This window comes from Myotis nattereri (genome assembly GCF_964212035.1).
Source record: "Myotis nattereri genome assembly, chromosome: 3".
Lineage (NCBI taxonomy): Eukaryota > Metazoa > Chordata > Mammalia > Chiroptera > Vespertilionidae > Myotis > Myotis nattereri.
This window is the reverse complement of record NC_138077.1, coordinates 57,674,555-57,695,814: the sequence shown is the minus strand read 5'-3', so window position 1 is coordinate 57,695,814 and position 21,260 is coordinate 57,674,555. Positions and strand designations below refer to the sequence as shown.

Below are 21,260 nucleotides of genomic sequence, written 5' to 3'. Positions count from 1 at the left end.
TTTAATCTGTAGGCTTTCCTTCCATATGAACACAGAAATTTTAATACATAATATAAAAGCACAGTTGTGGTCCTATAAATAGGAGATTGTCAGGATGAAATGCAACTGAAGGATGTGGTAAGAATAAACTCAGCACTCCCCCCGCCCCCCCCCCCACCTCAGGAATAGGAGAGTTTGTAGCAGAAGTCCTAGAACCATCTTCGGTCGTAAAGTCTATCAACCAGCTCACATTTTGCTGAACATCAGCTATGAGTGAGCCACTGGACTCTACATTATGAAAGAACAAGAGGCATTTAATAAGAGACCATTATCCCTGCCTCCAAGTCCTTAGAGTTCAGTAGAGTAAATGACATTAAATGTTTGAAAAGTTCCATGGTAGTGCAAGAATTAAATGACTAGATCAAGGCCAGCAACCCAGGAGATGTCCATGAATCATTGGGCCATTTGAATTTTTAGGTCATTCTTAATTTTTTCCTGGATTTAGATACTACCTTTAAGTTCTTCCAAAGCAAACAATTCTAATCTAAATTCTATTCAGACAACTAAACCACCTGAGCAAAAAACATGGTCTATTTAGTTGGTCTGAATAACTACAGTAATTTCTAGTCAATAAATGCTTCTTGAACAACCCCTCCTGTAAATCATAATTACTTTGGGAGCTAAGATTTGTGCACATAAAATGAACTAAATTAGAGAGAAAATGCTGAGCTTTTTTCAGTGGGTGAATAGGGGAGTGAGTCCTATGACATGGACCTGACCCTTCTAATTTCATTATTGCTGTGCAACCACAGGCCCTGTTTCCTTTCCTATAGGCTCAGGTTCCTCTGCAAGTATTCAGGAGAAGGATTAGTCTCTACAGACACCTTTATTGCCACTGGAAATAGTATTGATTCTCTATACATGGCTGTGACACTTCTTCACTTAAGACTTTTAAAGACAGTTAAACTTTGGTTATATTTGCACACAAAAACAACAACAAACTTATTGAGATGTTTAGAGGTAACAGAGGTTGCAAAACAGCAGCCCATGGTCGTAACATGGCTTCCAGATATGTTTTATTTGGTCTAGTTTGAATCAGTTGCTAATATTTTCAAATCAAACATCCTATCTCATAAAAGAGAAACATGGTAATTAGCCATTCCTCCGCTACCCTTCCCATTGGCTAATCAGGGTGATATGCAAATTAACTGCCAACCAAGATGGCTGCCGGCAGCCAGATAACTAATGGGAACAGGAGGCTTGCTTGCTCCAGTGATGGAGGAAGCCAGGTTCCCCACCTGCCGCTGCCGGCCTCTGAGCTCCTGAAGCAACAGCTCCAAAAGATACAATGTTTCAATTATAGAAGCTAAAAGATGGCGGTTAATTTGCATATACTAGCTGGGAGCGAAGACTGACGACAACATGGAGGCCAAGTGGTACAGAAGGGAGCCAAGTAGAGGCCACGAGGACAGAAACGGAGCCGCAGCCGCTGTGAGCGGGAGGGGCAGTGGCTTGGAGGGGAAGGGGCAGCAGCTGGGAGTGGGAGGGAAATCCCAGCCACAGCGGCTGGGATCAGAAGGGCAAGCCCAGCCCCAGCCACTGGGATCAGAAGGGCAAGCCCAGCCCCAGCCACTGGGAGTGGGAGGAGCAGTGGCTTGGAGGGGAAGGGGCAGCAGCTGGGAGTGGGAGGGAAATCCCAGCCACAGCGGCTGGGATCAGAAGGGCAAGCCCAGCCCCAGCCACTGGGAGCGGGAGGGCAAGCCCAGCTGCAGGGGATGGGTGCAGGAGGGCAAGCCCAGCCCCAGCAGATGGGAACAGGAGGGCAAGCCCAGCCCCAGCGGCTGGGAGTGGGAGGGCAAGCCCAACCACTGTGGCTGGGAGCATAAGGGGCAGCGGCTGGGTGGGGAGGGGGAGAGGGGCAGCAGCTGGGAGCTGAGGGGCAGTGGCTGGGAACAGGAGGGCAAGCCCAGCTCCAGCAGATGGGAGGGGGAGGGCAATCCCAGCCCCAGCAACTGGGATTGGAAGGGCAAGCCCAGCCGCAGGGGATGAGTGCAGGAGGGCAAGCCCAGCCCCAGGGACTGGTGTCGGGAGGGCAAGCCCAACCACTGTGGCTGGGAGCATAAGGGGCAGCGGCTTGGAGCAGGAGGGCAAGACCAGCTGCGGGGGCTTGAAGCAGGAGCGAAGCCCACCTCAGCGAGTTTCGCTCCCTTCTCTGCTTTGCTCCAGCCACAGGAAGCCCTATTCTTGCAGGAATATTCCTGCAACGGGCCTCTAGTCCTATAGAATAAAAGGCTAATATGCAAATTGACCAAACAGCACAAAGACCGGTCGCTACGACGTGCAATGACCACCAAGGGGCAGATGCTCAAAGCAGGAGCTGCACCCTGGTGGCCAGTGTGCTCCCACAGGAGGAGTGCCTCTCAGCCAGAAGCCAGGCTCACGACTGGTGAGCACAGCGGTGGTGGCAGGAGCCTCTCTCACCTGCACAGCAACACTAAGGATTTCCACCTGCAGACTTAGGCTCGCTCCCATAGGGAGCAGGCCTAAGCTGTTTGTCAGACATCCCGCAAGGGCTCCAGGACTGTGAGAGGGCGTAGGCTGGGCTGAAGGACCCACCAGAGTGCACAAATTTCGTGCACTGGGCATCTGGTTTCACATAATACTCCAGATGTCCACTGTGACATTCTGACACATTGGGTATGGGTTTCTGTCTGAACAGTTTGCTGAGGCTGAATGGCAGGTGCTGTATAGTCCTCTAGAGTCACATCACTTCACCTTTACACTTGTAGCTTCCTGTCTGGGCCCTGGAGGTCTATGAGTCTGACACCTTCAGACTATAGTCTATTCCTGTCCTTATCCCTTTATTGTATCAGCCTTTCAGCCAAGATGTTACTTGGTACTTTTTGTTTTTTACCAACAAAATTCTCTGTTGCTTGTTCACACAAATGTGATGATTTTGGGGTGCCTCTACCAGGCAAAGAAATTCACAGGTTCACTAAACCTAAAATACAGCCTCTTGCTCCAAAATGCACTACTCCACTAGCCATTCCTCTTCTGGTACAATTAGGAAGTTAAAGACTGAATGAAGTATCTGGGTTCTTGTGGTTGTCTTTCTCTTAACATTGTATTTTTAAAAACTGGCAACTTATTTGCTCTTACCTAATATGAAAGAAATACATATTCATTGTAGAAACTTTGAACAATGCAAAATGCATAAATTATCTTAGTCATATTTTCTTCTAGTCTTCTTCTATACATATGTACTTTGCAAAGTGGCATCATAATAATATAATTAAAGTTAATCTTCTTTCATTTAATAATGTAAAATGAGTACTTCCCTATTCCAGTAACTACTCTTTGAGAATGTAATTCCTAATTGCTGCTAAATATTTTAACACAGGGATATACTAAAGTGTATTTAACTATTTAACTATTTTTGTATTGGATTTTAAACTGTTTTATTTTCTTCTTGATTTTAATAAATAGCACTATAATGAATATTTTGTATTTATATCTTTGTTCCAATCTTTGATAATTTTCATGGGATGCATTTGTAGAAATAATATATGTATTTTCATAACTTTAAAAATATATAATGATAATAACAATACTTTGAGAATTGTTCTCTCATTGATATTTGTGCATGCATGATAAAAAGTTGTGATGAATCAAATTCACTCCTCTACTAAGGATTGTCGTAATCAAAACTGTCTTTGTGTTTCTAGGCATTTTCAGATGAATTTGACAGAAGAGTTAATGGAAATTCCATCAGTGACAGAATTCCCAAGGCTCAGAATGCACAAGGTTCAGTAAAGATACCTTTTCAGTTTTCCTAAATTTATTTTATTCTTTTTTTGTTGTTCTTTGGGGTTCGGAAAAATTATTAAATTAAGAAAGTATTTCTAGTTGTTAAATGACTATGTAATGATAAGTGAAAGATGGCAGTGATGATTTTTATGAAAAAATCTATTTGTGATAAAGGAGATATTAAATCATACTCCATACACCTGAGCATGCAAGATTGCATGACTGTGCAATCTTGAGCGGAAGAGTAAGCAATCCAAGTTACATAATCTGTACAGAGGGCTTTAAGTAGTGATGAGGCTCGTATTTCCTAAGGATGATGTGACCTGTGTTTTTGGAAATAGACATATTTAAAGAGACAATACCAAATGCTTCTTCTCTGTCAAATTTGCTGTTACATGTTTGGCTTTATCCTATTTGGAGTTTTCTGAGGGTTCTTGAATCTCAATATGTATGTCTTCCATCAAATTTGGGAATTTTTCAGTCATTTATTCAAATAGTTGTCCTTCACTCATCTCTCATCTCCTCTGGGGGCTCCAAAAACATGAATGTTAGACCTTTTGATAGTGTCCTGCTAGTCCCTGAGGATCCGCTCTTTTTTTCCTTTTAATCTTTTTTTCTCTGTTTTTCCGATTGGATATTTTTTATTGATCTGCATCCAAGTTCACAGACTCATTTCTCTGTCTAAAGTTGAGCTTATCTAATGAATTATTAAAATTTAAGATACTGTACTTATAAGTACTAAAATGTCCATTTGATTCTTAATTTATAATTTATTTTATCTGCAGAGACTCCTGTTTTTCCACTCATTCCAAATAATTTCCATTCATTCAAATATATTTAGTTTGACTTCAGGGAGCATATTTATAGTAGATACTTTAAAACCTTTGATAAGTCCAACATCTGGATCATCTTGACATAAGCATCTATATTGAGTATCTTTACCCTTGAGAACTGCTCACATTTTCTTTTTTTTTTTTTAAATATATTTTATTGATATTTTACCTCTGGTAACCATAAATCTGATCTCTTTTTCTATGAATGTGAGTTGTTGTTTTTTTAGTTTCTACATGTAAGTGAGATTTTAAAATATATATATATTTTTTTATTGATTTCAGAGAGGAAGGGAGAGGGAGAGAGAGAGATACAGAAATACCTATGATGAGAGAGAATCATGGATCGGCTGCCTCCTGCACGCCCCCTACTGGGGATCGAGCCCACAACCCGGGCATGTGCCCTTGACCAGAATTGAACCCAGAACCCTTCGGTCCTCAGGCCGATGATCCATTCACTGAGCCAAACCAGCTAGGGCTGTAAGTGAGATCTTATGGTATTTGTCTTTTTCTCTCTGCTTTGAATTGGCTAATCTTTAATAAATTATCAGAAAGAAAAATTAAGAAAACAATCCCATTTACAACTGCATCAAAAAGTATAAGATATCTATGAATACATTTAACCAAGAAGATAAAACTGATAAGACACACTGATGAAAGAAATTGAAGAAGAAAGCAAAATAAATGCAAAGATATTATGTGCTCATGTATTGTAAGAATTAACATTGTTAAACTATCCATTCTTCCTAAAGCAATCTACAGATTCAGTGCAATCCCTATCAAAATTCTAATGGAATTTTCTCAGAAACACAACAAACAATTGTAAAGTTTGTGTAGAGCCACAAAAGACCCCAAATAGCAAAAGCAATTTTGTGAAAGAATAAAAAAGGTAGAGGCATCACAATTCCTGATTTGCAAGTATATTACAGGGCCACATGCGGCCCGCCCAAAACATTTATCTGGACGGCCCGGTGTTTTTGCCGCTGCTGCCTGTTCTGCTTAGCAGCCGACTCATCCCAGGCCCGCAGTGCGCATGTGTGGAATGTCTGAGGGACAGTGAACTGGCCCCCTGTTTAAAAAGTTTGAGGACCTCTGCAGTAGGGTATTGGTGTAAAAACAGAAACATGGATCAATGGAAGAGAATAGAGATTCCAGAAAGAAACCCATACATATATGGCCAATTAATTGATAACAAAAGAGTCTAGCATATACAATGGGGAAAGGGTAGTCTCTTTAATAAATAGTGTTGGACATCTACTTCAGTAGCACATATCTACATAAATAAAAGCCTAAGTGACCGTTATGACTGGCCAACTGAATGGCTGGTCAACCATTCACTATGACACGCACTGACCACTGGAGGCAGATGCTCAACACAGGAGCTGCTCCCTGGTGGTCAGTGTGCTCCCAAGGCCAACCTCCCGCGGTCGCTCCCTCTGGCCAGCCAACATCCCGTGGCCTCTCCCCCACAGGGGCTGGCCCAAATTGGCCCCGATTGGCCCTGATCAGGACTGGGCGAGAAGGCCTCAATGGGCCCGATCGCTGGCCAGGCCAAGGCATCCCACCTGTGCATGGATTTGTGCACCAGGCCTCTAGTGCTAAAATAAATGGTGTTGGGAAAGCTGGACAGCCATGCAAAAGAATGAAACTGGCCGCTATCTTACACCACACACAAAATTCCCCTCAAAAATAGATTAAAGACTTGAATATAAGACCTGAAACCATAAAACGTCTAAAAGAAAACATAAGGGGTAAGCTTCTTAACATCAGTCTTGACAATAAGTTTTTGAATTTGACACCAAAAACACACACAGCAAAAGCAATAATAAACAAGTGGGAATATATCAAACAAAAAAGCTTCTGTAGAGCAAAGAAAACCATCAATATTTTTCTACTGAAAGGGAGAAAATATTTGCAAAAATATTTGTATACTTGATTAGGGGTTAATATAAAAAATATATAAAGAACTCATACAACTCAATAGAAAAAACCCAAACAATCCAATTTTAAAATGCACAGAGGATATGAATAGACATATTTTTTTTCCAAAGAAGATATACAATTGGCCAACAGGTACATGAAAAGGTGCTTAGCATTAATAATCATCAGGGAAATGCAAATGAAAATAATAATGAGATATCACTTCACACATATTAGAATGCTATTATGGAAAAGACAAAAAATGTGTTGACAAAAATGGGGAGAAAAGGGAATCCTTGTGCACTGGGAATGTAAACTGGTACAGTCACTATGGGATATAGTAGGAGTTTCCTTAAAAAATTAAAAATATAACTAACACATGATTCAGTAGTTACACTTCTGGGTATTTATCTGAAGGAAATGAAATCATTATCTCTAAAAGATATCTCTAAAAGATATTCCCCATGTTCATTGAAGCATCATTGAGATAGCCAAGACATGGAAACAACATACTGTCCATTGGCAAAATAAATGGATAAAGAAGATGTGGTATATACAGGGTGGAGCAAAAGTAGGTTTATAGTTGTGAGTATGTGAAACTCAGTTTATTCTTGTATGACTACTTGTAAATTATTGTATTACTAGAGGCCTGGTGCACAAATTCATGCACAGGTGGAGTCCATCGGCCTGCCCGGTGATTGGGGCCGTGGGAGTTTGTCTGGCTGTGGGAGCTTAGCTGTGGGAGCACACTGACCACCAGGGGGAAGCTCCTGCATTGAGGATCTTCCCCCCTTATGGTTAGTGCATGTCATAGCTACCAGCTGGTCATCAGGTTTAACAGTCGTTTAGGCTTTTATATGTATAGATTTTCCATATGAATGACTGTAAACCTACTTTTGCCTAATCCTGCATAGATGATGGAATATTATTCAGTCATAAAAAAGGAAATCCTGTTATTTTCACCAACATGGATGGACATTGAGGGCATTATGCTAAATGAAATTTCAGACAGAGAAAGACAAACAATGTATAGTAGGTCTAATATGTGGTATCTAAAAAACCTGAATTCAGATAGAGAATAGATTGGTGGTTGCCAGAGGTGGGGTGGTGGGAGGTGGGCAAAATGGGTGAAAGTGGTCAAAGGTACACACTTCCAATTATAAGATTAATAAGTCCTAGAAATATAATATACAGCATGGCAACTATAAAAGAAAAAGGAAGGAAAGAAGGTAGGGAGGGAGGAACAGAGGAAAGGAGAAAGAAAGGGAGAAATAGCTAATAGCTAAATATTTTTTTATCTTTTAAAATCCAAAACAATTGTTGCATTCCCTTGTGTTTCTTTTTTTAGAATTTTTCGACTTCTCAAAGCAACCTCCCCCCAAACGAAAGCCTTTGCTTTTGGAGAAGAAAATGGAATCAGCAATTTTTCAGGTGTGTGGTGAAAATGAAACATCTGTACAAAACGCCCTCTCCTGCCTACAGCATTTGATGGAAAAGGAACAGAGTCTTTACACCAGTGAAGAGGAATGTATCAAAGACTTTGAGGAAAAGGAATATGAGGAATTGAATAAGCTGCAGAAGGACTTGAATATTTTGGTGGAATTGGACCATCAGAAACCTTTGATTAAGGTTTCAGGGATTAGCAGAGATGTGGAAAAGGCTAGAAATGCAGTTGAGGGGATGATCAAGACAGTTAGATCAGCCAAAGAGCAGGAATCCATAGCAGATTATATCACTGAGTTTGTGGAATGGCAATATGACGACAATAACACTTTTCATAGTTTTGACAAAATGACCAATATGAAATTGGAGGAGGCAAGAAAAAAACAGGGAAAAACAGTTGATGTCCAAATTAATAATCAGAACTACACGGTGGACGTGAAAACATGCATTGCTACAGATTCAAACGGACACAGTTTACAAATTCAGCGCATCACAAAGCCTCAAGGTGAGTCAAACTTTCATGCTTGTTATCCACTAGTTTACACTTACTTTGGGCTTAACACTATTTTGTACGTCTATCAACATTGTAGTCAAGTCGATAGAATGCAAGTAACTCTTATGCATTAAAATAGAAAACTTACGGAGTTTACATTAAGGTTGGGAAAATACTGCCTGGGTGAGCCCAGCATCCTGAGGATGACCATCTTAGTGGTAACGTAGCCAAACCTTGCCTTTTTGTAGTTCACAAGCTTCCTAGAGCCAGTTCTTCTGGGAGGTAATGGCTGTTTCAGTCCGGAGAGGGACAGCCATGGGCTTTAAAGAAAGTGGCCCAAGGTTTTATTTAGAACAAAACGGGGAAGACAGCCTGGTCAGAATGTGGGCACTTTCTGCCTCTGTGATTGGTACCCAGAAAGGCCCCGGAGCCTGCAGGGTCTCCCAGAAGTCACTGCTTCCTCTGCCCTGAAAATAAAGTTCCTAGACACACACACAGGAAGCAGCCTCAGATTCTCTGACTGGATCTGCTTCTGAGAAGGGAATTCTTGTCTCGTATAGAGGTGAGACAGACTTCCAACCACAGAATTCCTCCACTGAAAACTAGTAAAAATGGCTTCCCTTTCAGTACCTTTTCTTCATCTTTTGGGAGATAAGTGTGAATGAATTCCTCACACCCTGAGCAACCCTGGGGCAATGAGAACTCAAGAATAAAATCTCATTTAGCAGAAGAGGAGATGGAGCTGCCACCACAAACTATGACATAGCAAAACCCACTACCCACTCAACTCTTAAGGATGTTGTGAAAAATAATGAAGGAACAGATGTGGATGGCCTTGTGGTGGGAGCTCTAGCGAAAATCCATGCATTTGTTAACAAGACAATAGCGACTATTTAAAACATCATAGGGAAATAATTGACTGTTAAATTATTGAATTATGACAGATTAGAGACTGCGCAGAATATGCAGTGTAGTCTGGGCATGATCAAAACTTGTGAAGATGTAGAGACACAGGTTCTGTCTCTCAGAGATTTTGAATTGATCGGTGTGTGTGTGTGTGTGTTTTAATAAGCATTACAGTTGGTTCTGTGGTTGTCTGTGGTCCATGCTTTGAAAAACATTCTCCTAGAAATATAAGAAATGTATTGAATACATTCAATCAGGAGATTATAAAACAAGAACACACATGCTATTCGGTTTTTTGAAGCATACCGGGGAGGGGGACTGTGTAGATGAGCCTTCCTGCATGCAGAGTGTCCTCAAATGTCTACTTTGCAGTTGAGATCCCTAGTCACTGGAGTGATATGAAGCAGCAGCGTGTCTGTCTGGTTGAGTTACAGCCTGGCCAACCAGAATACAGCAAAGTGGCAGATGCCTTCAATCAGACCTGCTCACAATTCAAGATAGAGAAGGTAAGCATTCTGATGACATGGAGTTTCTTAATGGTGAAAATAAGGAGTATCATGTTCCTGGATAAATACATTTCTATTTACTTCCTATCATATTTTTAACCCAGAATTAGAATATTTCATGGTAATTAAATTTTAGACTCTAGATTTTACTCATCTCCCCATAATTCCTGAGACATTAATACTGAGATTTTTGAGTCAGTTATTACAAGACAGTAGATTGCAATATGATATTAGAATACTAAAAACATATATTTCCTTTGTGAAGCAAACTAATAAAGATTCAAAGATATGAGAAGAGACTGGCAAAGGCTTCTCAGGGTTGGGTTATGTGCCTTTGCCCCACTGTTCACAGGCCAACAGTGCTTGCTTCCTTAGTAAACTCACTAGTACTTTCACTGTTCATCTCATTTACTAGTATTTGGCATCTCCTACTCTTAAAAATTAATATTGCTATTTTAAATTTGTGTTCTTTCTTGAATTATATGGCAATAATTCTTTGATGTTTTCTTCTTTATTATTTCTCCTTTCGTTATCACTGATATGTTTCTCCTCCAAAGCCCTCATCCTAGCCCTCATCCTAGCTTTACCCACAGGGTTTATACTTTGGTCTACTGTCTTTGCACTTCACCAGGGAATGTTTTTATTCTTCATGGATGCAGCTATCATTTTAATGTTAATAGCTCTCGAGTCAACATATCACCAACCTGGATCTTTCACTCTAGCTCTAGAATATAGTCCCAAAGGACTAAAAATATCTCCACTTGATTATCTATGTGCAAGGTCAATTTCGTAAAACCTAACTCATCATCTCTAAGTAATTATCTTCCCCTTCCTTCTCTTTTCTGACCTTGGTTCCACCACTTCCTGAATAAAGCCAGAGATTTTTTTTTTTTATTGTCTAAAGTTTTACATGTCTCCTTTTCCCCCCGATTGATCCCCCAAAGTTAGAGATTTTTGAGTTCCTTCTCTTCATCCATAATAATGAGTGTGCCAATAAGGTCTAAAATTCCTGTCTTTGCAAATTTTCTTTTACTTTCTATTTGCATGGCCACAACTGCTCTTTAGAACTGGGGACATGCCCCAAACACCAATGTGAGGGGATGCTCTGATGACCTCCAGCTGCTTCTCCCAAGAGAGAGAACCTGAGGCAAGTGCATTTATATGTTAAGTGACTGGAAAGTACCAAAGTCTTAGCATCGCTCCAGACTTCAGAGGCCTAGTTCTCAGCCTGGCCTCCCTGTGCTGTGCAGCCAGACTACATTGCTATTTACTGCCCTGGCCTGGAATCCTGATTTCCTCCATTATATTGTCACCTTTCTATTGCCAACTGAAGGGTGCCAGTGCCTTTTGGCCCCATTTGTGGTATTCTCCCCCATTCTGTTTACTCATGTAGTTAAGCACATAATAATTCAAACAAGATTTGAAATGTCCTAAGAAATATATACCAGAGAGAAACCAAGATAGTGGCAAAGGAAAACGCTGGCACTTGCATCTTCCCACAACCACATCAAAATTACAACTAAAAAATAAAACAACCATCATTCAGAACCACCTGAAATCTGCTGAATGGAAGTCCTACAGCTAGAGAATTAAAGAAGAAAGCACATTGCCCTAGCTGTCTTAGCTCGGTGGATATAGTGTCAGCCTGTGGACTGAAGGGTCCCAGGTTCCATTCCGACCAAGGACACATGCCTGGGTTTCGGGCTCGATCCCCAGTAGGGGGTGTGCAGGAGGCAGCCAATCAAGGATTCTCATCATTGATGTTTCTATCTCTCCTTCTCCCTTCCTCCCTGAAATCAATAAAGAAATATGTGTTTTTTTAAAAAAAAAAAAGAAGAAGAAGAAGAAAGCACATTGACACTGGTAGGAGGGGTGAGGTACAGAATGGGATGGTCTGACACCCACATGTGGTATGTTTTTAAACCGGAGTCCAATACCACGCCCCAAGCCCAGGGTTGCAGTGCTGGGAAGAGAACTCCCTGTGACCTCTATACAGACTTAGGCTCATTCCCTCTGAGCTCCAGCGCTGGGGCAACAACGTGAAAGGATCCAGGTACATATGGGGAGATAAATTGTCTTGCAGCAGGACAAGCCATCTTCTCCCTCCTTCTTTTGGTTATTGTTGGCATCTCTAACCCTTTTCCTTTTCAACTTCCTATAACTGTGTAATTAAGATAATAGCATATACTTGAGTTTTGTTTTTGTTTTTTCATCCATTTGGAATATCTTTCCTTTTTTAAAATATGTTTTTGATGATTTCAGAGAGAAAAAAGGGAGAGGGAGGGAGGGATAGAAACATCAATGATGAGAGAGAATCCTTGATTGGCTGCCTCCTGCACATTCCCTATTGGGGATAGAGCCTGCAGCCCAGGCATGTGCCCTTACCAGGATCAAACCTTGATCTCCTGGTTCCTGGTTGGATGCTCAACCACTGAGCCACACTGGCTGGGTCAATCTTTAACTTTTAGTTGCAGTACTTAGTCTGTTTAATGAATGTATTGATATATTTGGGTTTAAATATGCCATATTAATCTTCTACTGAGCCGAACTGGTTAGGGCTAATCTTTTTTTCTATGTATTATTTCTACTCTGCTCCTTTTCTCTCTTTTCCTATGTTATTTTATATTAGGTTTTTTTATCATTTCATTTTTATGCCCTATTAGAATGCCCATTATACATCCTATTACAATCCTTACATTGGTTACTTAGAGATTATTAAACTCTAGTGCAAATTAGTATAGTTCTCATTTCCCAAACAATGCAATGAATTTTGAACACTTTAAACCCACTTGTCCCCTCCTGCCTCTTGTACTACTTTTACCTGTATTTTATTTCTATGTATATTTGAAACCCTATAAAACTTTTTATATTTTTAATACAGTCATTGTATATTTACCCTTCTATCCCACTGCTCTTCCATTCTTCTTGCATTTTCATGCCCACACCTTGGGATCATTCTCCTTCTGGTTTTACTTTTCCTTCTGGTGAAGATCTGGTTGTGATGTTCCTGGTAGTCTAAGTTTTTGTCTGAAAATGTCTTAATTTCACTTTCATTCTTTGAAGGATATCTTTGTGCCGGGAGCTGGTCCATGCTTGCTGTTTCAAGGAACCTGGCATATATGGCATACTGTTCTTAATATGTTTGCTCACCTTCTTGGCACTATGTGTTTTAACCAAGGTCTCTGAGAAAGGTTGTTTCCCCAGGTAGGGATTTTCCCCTGAAGTTAGGGAGGGAATAAAACCTCTTAACTAAGTGCCAGGCGGGTAATTAATCACTTTAACTATGAACAATCATGCTTAAGCTACATAATCTTTACTCCCTGGAATGGAGATAAGAAACGCCCTAACCTTTGAAATAGAGATTGATAGGATTGAATCAACTGGTATAAATACAGATGTAACAAGACAGTGAGAGACAGAACTAACAAGACAGAACTTAGAAGACAGAACGAGGAAGACAGCAAGACACAGAACTAAGAAGACAGAACCAGGAGGCACAGAACCTACACAGAACGTTCTCTAGAGACAGAAGAACTTCGCTGGAGAAAACATGGCAAAAGATCCTGGACAGAAACTGGCCACAGAACCTAGAGACAGAACCTAGCAAGAGAACCTGGTAGGAGAACCTGGGCAGAACCTGGAGACAGAACCTGGCTGGAAAACCTAGCGAGAGAACATGGCAACAGAACCTGGACAGAACCTGGCAAGAGAACTTGGCAGGAGAACCCGGATAGAACCTGGCTGGAGAACCTAGCGAGGGAACATGGCTACAGAACCTGGCTGGAGAACCTGGAGAACCTGGCTGGAGAACCTAGCAAGAGAACATGAACACAGAACCTGGCTGGAGATCCTAACCAGAACTTCCCTGGAGATCCAGACCAGAACTTGGATGGAGTTCCTGGCTGGAGATCCTGGCTAGGCTGCTGATCAACTGAACACTGTGTCTGTGTCCTTCCTTCTTCGCCGACTCCGTCTACGCCTTTGGGAACCCCTGGCCCTGCTGGGGTTGGACCACAGCATCTGGCGCCCAAACAGGGACCCCTAGGTAAGCGCCCCGCACTCGGGACGGATAGGACTCCACCGTAGGAAGAGGGTGGATAGTCTTCGCCGACTCCGTCCACACCTTTGGGAACTCATGGAACAGGATTCCCCTAGGTAAGCCCCCCCCCACCCCCCCCATTGAGAACCCCACACTCGGGACGGATAGGACTCCACCAGGGTACTGCAGACCCCCCTACAGAGGATAAGTAGGGTAAGAAGGTGGATAGTACAGAACTTAGATTGAGAAGATGTGCCATACTGAGTCCAAAGAAAGAAGACTCTGTATTGATTCTTAGATTGAGAAGATGTGCCATACTGAGTCCAAAGAAAGAAGACTCTGTATTGATTCTTAGATTGAGAAGATGTGCCATACTGAGTCCAAAGAAAGAAGACTCTGTATTGATTCTTAGATTGAGAAGATGTGCCATACTGAGTCCAAAGAAAGAAGACTCTGTATTGATCTTTAAATTAAGAAGATGTGCCATACTGAGTCCAAAGAAAGAAGACTCTGTATTGATCTTTAAATTAAGAAGATGTGCCATACTGAGTCTAAAGAAATAAGACTGTATATTGATCTTTTAACACATATGCTTGCTAGCAGAGGAATTAAGGTTACTCCCAGTCATACAGAACGTTTTATACAAGAAGTATGTCCATGCTTTTCTGAGGAAGGAAAGGTAAATGTAAAGGCATGGGAGGAGGTAGGCCCAAGGAGCCTTATCTTTAACCCCACTGCAGCCTTTCCACCCCGGGAAAGTGCAGGATTGGCAAGCTCTCCCTGGGGTGATAGATCAGGACTCAGGTAATAGCGGAAAGCGCCAATCCTACTCTTAAAATGGATACAAGAGAGCATTTTGGGTTTTTCTTTTTAATGCCCGCTTTTAAAAAATAGAAAAGGGGGAATTTGCCGGGAGCTGGTCCATGCTTGCTGTTTCAAGGAACCTGGCATATATGGCATACTGTTCTTAATATGTTTGCTCACCTTCTTGGCACTATGTGTTTTAACCAAGGTCTCTGAGAAAGGTTGTTTCCCCAGGTAGGGATTTTCCCCTGAAGTTAGGGAGGGAATAAAACCTCTTAACTAAGTGCCAGGTGGGAAATTAATCACTTTAACTACGAACAATCATGCTTAAGCTACATAATCTTTACTCCCTGGAATGGAGATAAGAAACGCCCTAACCTTTGAAATAGAGATTGATAGGATTGAATCAACTGGTATAAATACAGATGTAACAAGACAGTGAGAGACAGAACTAACAAGACAGAACTTAGAAGACAGAACGAGGAAGACAGCAAGACACAGAACTAAGAAGACAGAACCAGGAGGCACAGAACCTACACAGAACGTTCTCTAGAGACAGAAGAACTTCGCTGGAGAAAACATGGCAAAAGATCCTGGACAGAAACTGGCCTCAGAACCTAGAGACAGAACCTAGCGAGAGAACATGGCAAAAGATCCGGGACTGAACCTGATTACAGAAATTGGCAAGAGAACCTGACTAGAACCTGGTGACTGAACCTGGCTTGAGAACCTGGACAGAACCTGGCTGGAGAACCTAGCGAGGGAACTTGGCTACAGAACCTGGCTGGAGAACCTGGAGAACCTAGCAAGACAACATGGACACAGAACCTGGCTGGAGATCCTAAGCAGAACCTCTTGGAGATCCAGACCAGAACTTGGCTGGAGATCCTGGCTGGAGATCTTGGCTAGGCTGCTGATCAACTGAACACTGTCTCCGTGTCATTCCTTCTTCGCCGACTCCGTCCACACCTTTGGGGACCCCTGGACCCGCTGGGGTCGGACCCCGGCATCTTTGCTGGGTGTAGAATTCTGGTGACAGTTATTTTCTTTAAGCACGTTGAAGGTGTTACTCTATTATCTTTTGACTTTTTTTTTTTTTTTTCACTCAGCACTGCCCTTCTATCTTGGAACTTGGCCCATCAAATCCTTGGTGCCTTCAAAAAGCTCTACCCCTTGCCCTCACCCTCAAGCCCTTCTAATAGTTGTTGGCAAGAGGATTGGTCTGATACAAATAGTTTACTACAGCCAGAAGCCTGCTGCTAACATAAACCTACTAAGTAAAGTTTTAAGATTTACTTGCAGTGTTTTTTTTAACCTTATAATTTACCCCATTAGGAATATAGAATCAGATTTCTGTTTTGAAAACTACTTGAAGTAATTCTTTTCTTTGTGTGGTTATTAAATTTGAGAAAGCTGGGTGCTAGCTTCAGCAGCACATATACTAAAAAAAGGTGAGGAACAAGAATGAAAAGACTAAGAAGTAAGAATTATTTCAAAACTCTTTAAGATGAAATTTTTAAGTCTTTTGGAAGATGAGTAAAAGAAATAAAATTTAAGGTAAATAGAAATGGAATGGAAGTAGGCAGTTTAAAGATTAGAAACTTAATTGTAGATAAAAAGAAAAATAAATTTTAAAATCACAAATCAGATAAACAAAATGCATGATAATGCAGAGATTTTGAGCTAGAGGTCAAACTATATCTTAATTAAAAATAGGAATCCCAAAACTGAAAAAACAAACAAACCAGATGATGGCAGGTAACAGTATTTAGAACTGAGTCCTTTAGAATGAAAGAAGATTCTGACAACTTTATGAACCTACCACTGCCTATTGATCAGGGAATTTTTTTATTTTATTTTTTTAATTTTCTCCCCACACACACACACCCTCGCCCCCAGCACCAGGCTTGCTGCCTGCCCCTCATCTCTCCAGAGGGGGTGCTCCCCAAACAGAGTGCGGGGTGGTGCCCCCTGCAGCTCTGTCCACCAATTGAGACTGCTGAGGGGCAGCCATAGAGGAGACAGTGCAGATCTTCAGCCAAGTCAAGTCGGGGAAAGAGTCAGAGCTGGGCAGCAGGTGAGGAATGAGGGTGAGGAATGGGGGAACGTGAGCAGAAAACCTGAAATGAGCATCTTACTGCACCATTAGGACTCCCATTTTCTGACACCAGGTAACACTGGGACAGAATGAGAAGAGGAACTTAGGAAGACCCTGAGCCAGGGTTGGTGCTCGGGAGGGACCCCTCAGCCAGGGCACCTCAAAGGGCAGTCTGAGGCCTGCGTCAAAGTAGTTTGGGGAGTTCCTTACGATGGAGATTCCAGCACCTGGCCTTTCAGGGGTGGGGCCAGAACTGCATGTTAAGCAAGCCCCCCAGCAGCCTCTAAGGCCCTCAGACTCTGCCATTAGCCCAGCCCCTCCTCCCACTCTGGTGTACCCCCACACAAGACTGGAGCCCTGGGAGGTGGGAGGTACGACAGGGTCAAGGCCTTTTCCTTGCTGCCCTCCATTCCACCTCTCCTCCTCCTTAAGCAAGCAGGTTTTCCAGCTGTCTCTGGGTCAGCAACAGTGGGAAAAAGTGACCAGCTGGCAAGTGACCTATTTGAGGCATGATCACACCCTACCAGTGCCCCAGCCTCTCTCTGGGAAATCCATTCCTGGCTTGGGGTGGAAGAGGCAGCCTTCCTGGGGATGAGGCCTGGGGTCAGGTCTTGCAGGAGTTACAAGGGGAAGGGTCTGCTTGCACCATTCACACTGTCATCAGTCTGCATGATGAGCTTTCCCAGCAGGTGGTCTCCCTGTTTTTATACTCAAGGATGCAGGAGCTGGGATTTGAACCTGGGTCTCTCTAACCACAATTCATGGTCTGTCTAGGTCAGTGATGGCAAACCTTTTGAGCTCGGCGTGTCAGCATTTTGAAAAACCCTAACTTAAATCTGGTGCTGTGTCACATATAGAAATTTCTTGATATTTTCAACCATAGTATAAAAAAGATTTATATTTTTGATATTTATTTCATATATTAAATGCCATTTAACAAAGAAAAATCAACCAGAAAAAATGAGATTGCGTGTCACCTCTGACACGTGTGTCATAGGCTCACCACCACTGCCTTAGGGGACCTCAGAGGAGTCACTCTCCTCTGACACTCCTTTGTGCAACCAGTACTTGATGAGCACATATCCAACAGCAGTCTCTGCTTACAGGCTCCCAACTGGGAATTCTTTCATTTTACAAATGTTTATGGAGCATCTCCTATGGGTAAGGCACTTTTCCAGGGCTGGAGATACAGCAGGGGCAAGACAGGCCAGCTCCCTGTCTGCATGGCATTCACGTTCCAGGGAATACCATGGTGCCACAGTGGCAGGGTTAAGAGCAGAGACTCTACAACCATCTGGGTTCAAATCCTGGCTCTGACTCCTCTTTTTAAATAAATCTTTATTGTTCAGATTATTACAGTTGTTCCTCTTTTTCCCCCCCATAGCTCCCCTCCACCCGGTTCCTACCCCACCTTCTGACCTTACCTCCCCACCCCCCACTGTCCTCATCCATAGGTGTACAATTTTTGTCCAGTCTCTTCCTGCAGCCCGACACCCCCACACCCCCTTTCCCCCTAGAATTGTCAGTCCACTCCCTTTCTATGCCCCTGTTTCTATTATATTCACCAGTTTATTCTGTTCATCAAATTTTTTATTCACTTGATTTTTAGATTCACTTATTGATAGATATGTATTTGTTGTTCTTAATTTTTATCTTTACCTTTTTCTTCTTCTTCCTCTTTTTAAAGAATACCTTTCAGCATTTCATATAATACCGGTTTGGTGGTGATGAACTCCTTTAGCTTTTTCTTATCTGTGAAGCTCTTTATCTGACCTTCAATTCTGAATGATAGCTTTGCTGGGTAAAGTAATCTTGGTTGTAGGTTCTTGCTATTTATCACTTTGAATATTTCTTGCCACTCCCTTCTGGCCTACATAGTTTCTGTTGAGAAATCAGCTGACAATTGTATGGGTAACCCCTTGTAGGTAACTCACTGTTTTTCTCTTGCAGCTTTTAAGATTCTCTCTTTGTCTTTTGCTCTTGGCATTTTAATTATGATGTGTCTTGGTGTGGTCCTCTTTGAATTCCTTTTGTTTGGGGTTCTCTGCGCTTCCTGGACTTGTAAGTCTATTTCTTTCACCAGGTAGGGGAAGGTTTCTGTCATTATTTCATCAAATAGGTTTTCAATATCTTGCTCTCTCTCTTCTTCTGGCACCCCCATAATTCGGATGTGGGTATGCTTGAAGTTGTCCCAGAGGCTCCTTACACTGTCTTCATATTTTTGGATTCTTTTTCCTTTTTGCTTTTCCGGTTGGATGTTTTTTGCTTCTTCATATTTGAAATCTCTGACTTGATTCTTGTGATCCTCTATTATGCTGTTGGATCTCTGTATATTATTCTTTATTTCAGTCAGTGTATGCTTAATCTCGATTTGGTCCTTTTTCATATCCTCAAGGGTCTCACTAAATTTATCGGCGGTTTCTAGAAAATTCTTGAAAAACCTTATAACTGTGGTTTTGAACTCTATATCCAGTAGTTTGCTTTCCTCCATTTCTGTCACTTATGACCTGTTTCTTTGTCTCCGCATTTTGGCTGCTTCCCTGTGTTGATAGAGTTGCTTTGTGTGCTAGGTGTCCTATAGGGCCCAGTGGTTCAGCCTCCCCAATTACCTGAGCTGGACACTCTTGGTGCACTCCTTTGTGGGCTGTGTGCACAGTCTTTTTGTAGTTAAGTCTTGATTGTTGTTGGTATCACTGGGAGGAATTGACCTCCAGGCCAATTGGCGTGAGAATCAGCTGTGTCTACGGTGGGAGAACTTCTGTGCTGGAGAAACCCTTCTGGGGCAAGACTTGCTTCAGTGGAGCTTTGGTGCTCACTGAGTCTGCCCCCTGAGTGTGTCCCTTATGGATCTGAGGAGTTGTAATCTGGATGGTCCCACTCTGACCACTGGGTACACTGGCTCTTGGATCTCTAAGGAGGTGCTAATTTAGCCTCTGCCTGAGGCCACCCAGCAGGATCTATGGAGAGATCTGTAGACTCCTCTTCTATGTTTGGGGTTTGGAGGTGCCCAGGTGAGGCACAGCTATGAAGCAATGCAAGCTGCTGTGGGGCCTTGGGCCTTCTTTTGGATGTTCTGGGTCTCTGACCCAGTTGCAATTTGTTAGGTAATTTTAGATTGCCAGGCCATTCATATGCAAAAGCCTCTGCACACAGCTTGGGTGAGGCGGGGTCTCAGGGAATCAATAGGGTGGAGTAAACAGCTATGGCTGATCCTCAGCCCTGCCCTAAGTGGCCCCGGGTCTCAGTGTCCTGGTAATCACTGCAAGCACCTCTGAGAGAAAACCGCCCTCGAGTTCCAACCGATGCCAGACAGTCCAGTTTCTCTCCGTATGAGTCTGAGTCCCCAGAGTCTCACCTGGAACTGGAATTCAGAGCATTCTAGAGCTTGTGTCTCCCTCCCGATTGAAAAAGACAACCATGTCCTCAGTTGCCAGCCCTTTCTGCATGCACCGCCTTACCTCTGCACTTTATTTCCGCACCTCCTCTGAGTCTCAGTGTGCCTTTCTCTTTCCTTCTAGTTGTAGAATTTCCACTCAGCCAGCCTTCCTGTGGTTCTGGATGATGTCTGTTTTGTCCTTTAGTTGTAGTTTTGAAGTGGTTGTGCGAGGCAGCAATTTCAGGTGTTTATCTATGCCGCCATCTTAGTTTCTCTTCAGTTAGGGAAGTTTTGAAGCTTATCTGCAATCCAGGACCCAAGGAGTTTTAACCACAGCCCTGGAACCACTGCCCAAAGAGGATGGTCAGTGCATGGCCACTGTGAAATGCAGATTGGTGTAGCCATTATGGAGAATGGTGTGGAGGTTCCTCAAAAAATTAAAAATGAATTGCTTTTTAACCCAGTGATTCCACTGTTGGGACTATCTCTAAAGAAAGTAGAAACACTAGTTCAAAAAAATATATATGCACCCCTATATTCATTGCAGCAGTATTTACAATATCCAAAATTTTGAAGCAGCCCAAGTGCTCATCAGTGGACGAGTGGATAATAAAGTGGCAGTACATTTACACATTGGAATACTACTTTGGGCTGTAAAAAAGAAGAAAGTCTTACCTTTTATGCCTGCATGAATGGAACTAGAGGGGATTATGCTAAGTGAAATAAGTCAGAGAAAGAAAAATGCCATATGATTTCACTTATATGTGGAATCTAATGAATAAAATAAATAAACAAAATAGAAACAGACTCATAGATACAGAGGACAGACTGATAGCTGTTAGAAGGGAGGGTATTGGGGGACATGGTGACAAAGATGAAGGGATGAAGAAGTACAAATTGCTAGTTGCAGAATAGCCACAGAAGTGTAGATTACAGTGTAGGGAATATAGTCCATGATATCGAGATAAATGGGTATATGACTAGGTGGGTACTTGACCCAGTGGGGGGACCACGCGGTAAAGTACCTAATTTTTTTTAACTACTTTGTTGTACACCTGA

The 21,260-nt window shown here is 42.3% G+C and overlaps 1 protein-coding gene across 1 annotated transcript in view; it reads left to right on the top strand.

Annotated features, from left to right (window-relative positions):
• Positions 1-21,260, top strand: part of LOC308515356 (protein mono-ADP-ribosyltransferase PARP14-like) — a gene marked incomplete at both ends in the record, with an annotated part of 58,245 nt that overhangs the window by 35,138 nt on the left and 1,847 nt on the right. The window contains 3 exons of the mRNA XM_081085981.1: positions 3,705-3,783; positions 7,885-8,484; positions 9,751-9,884. Of these exons, the coding sequence (XP_080942107.1) occupies positions 3,705-3,783; positions 7,885-8,484; positions 9,751-9,884 (813 nt within the window). The remainder of the gene's footprint in view (positions 1-3,704; positions 3,784-7,884; positions 8,485-9,750; positions 9,885-21,260) is intronic.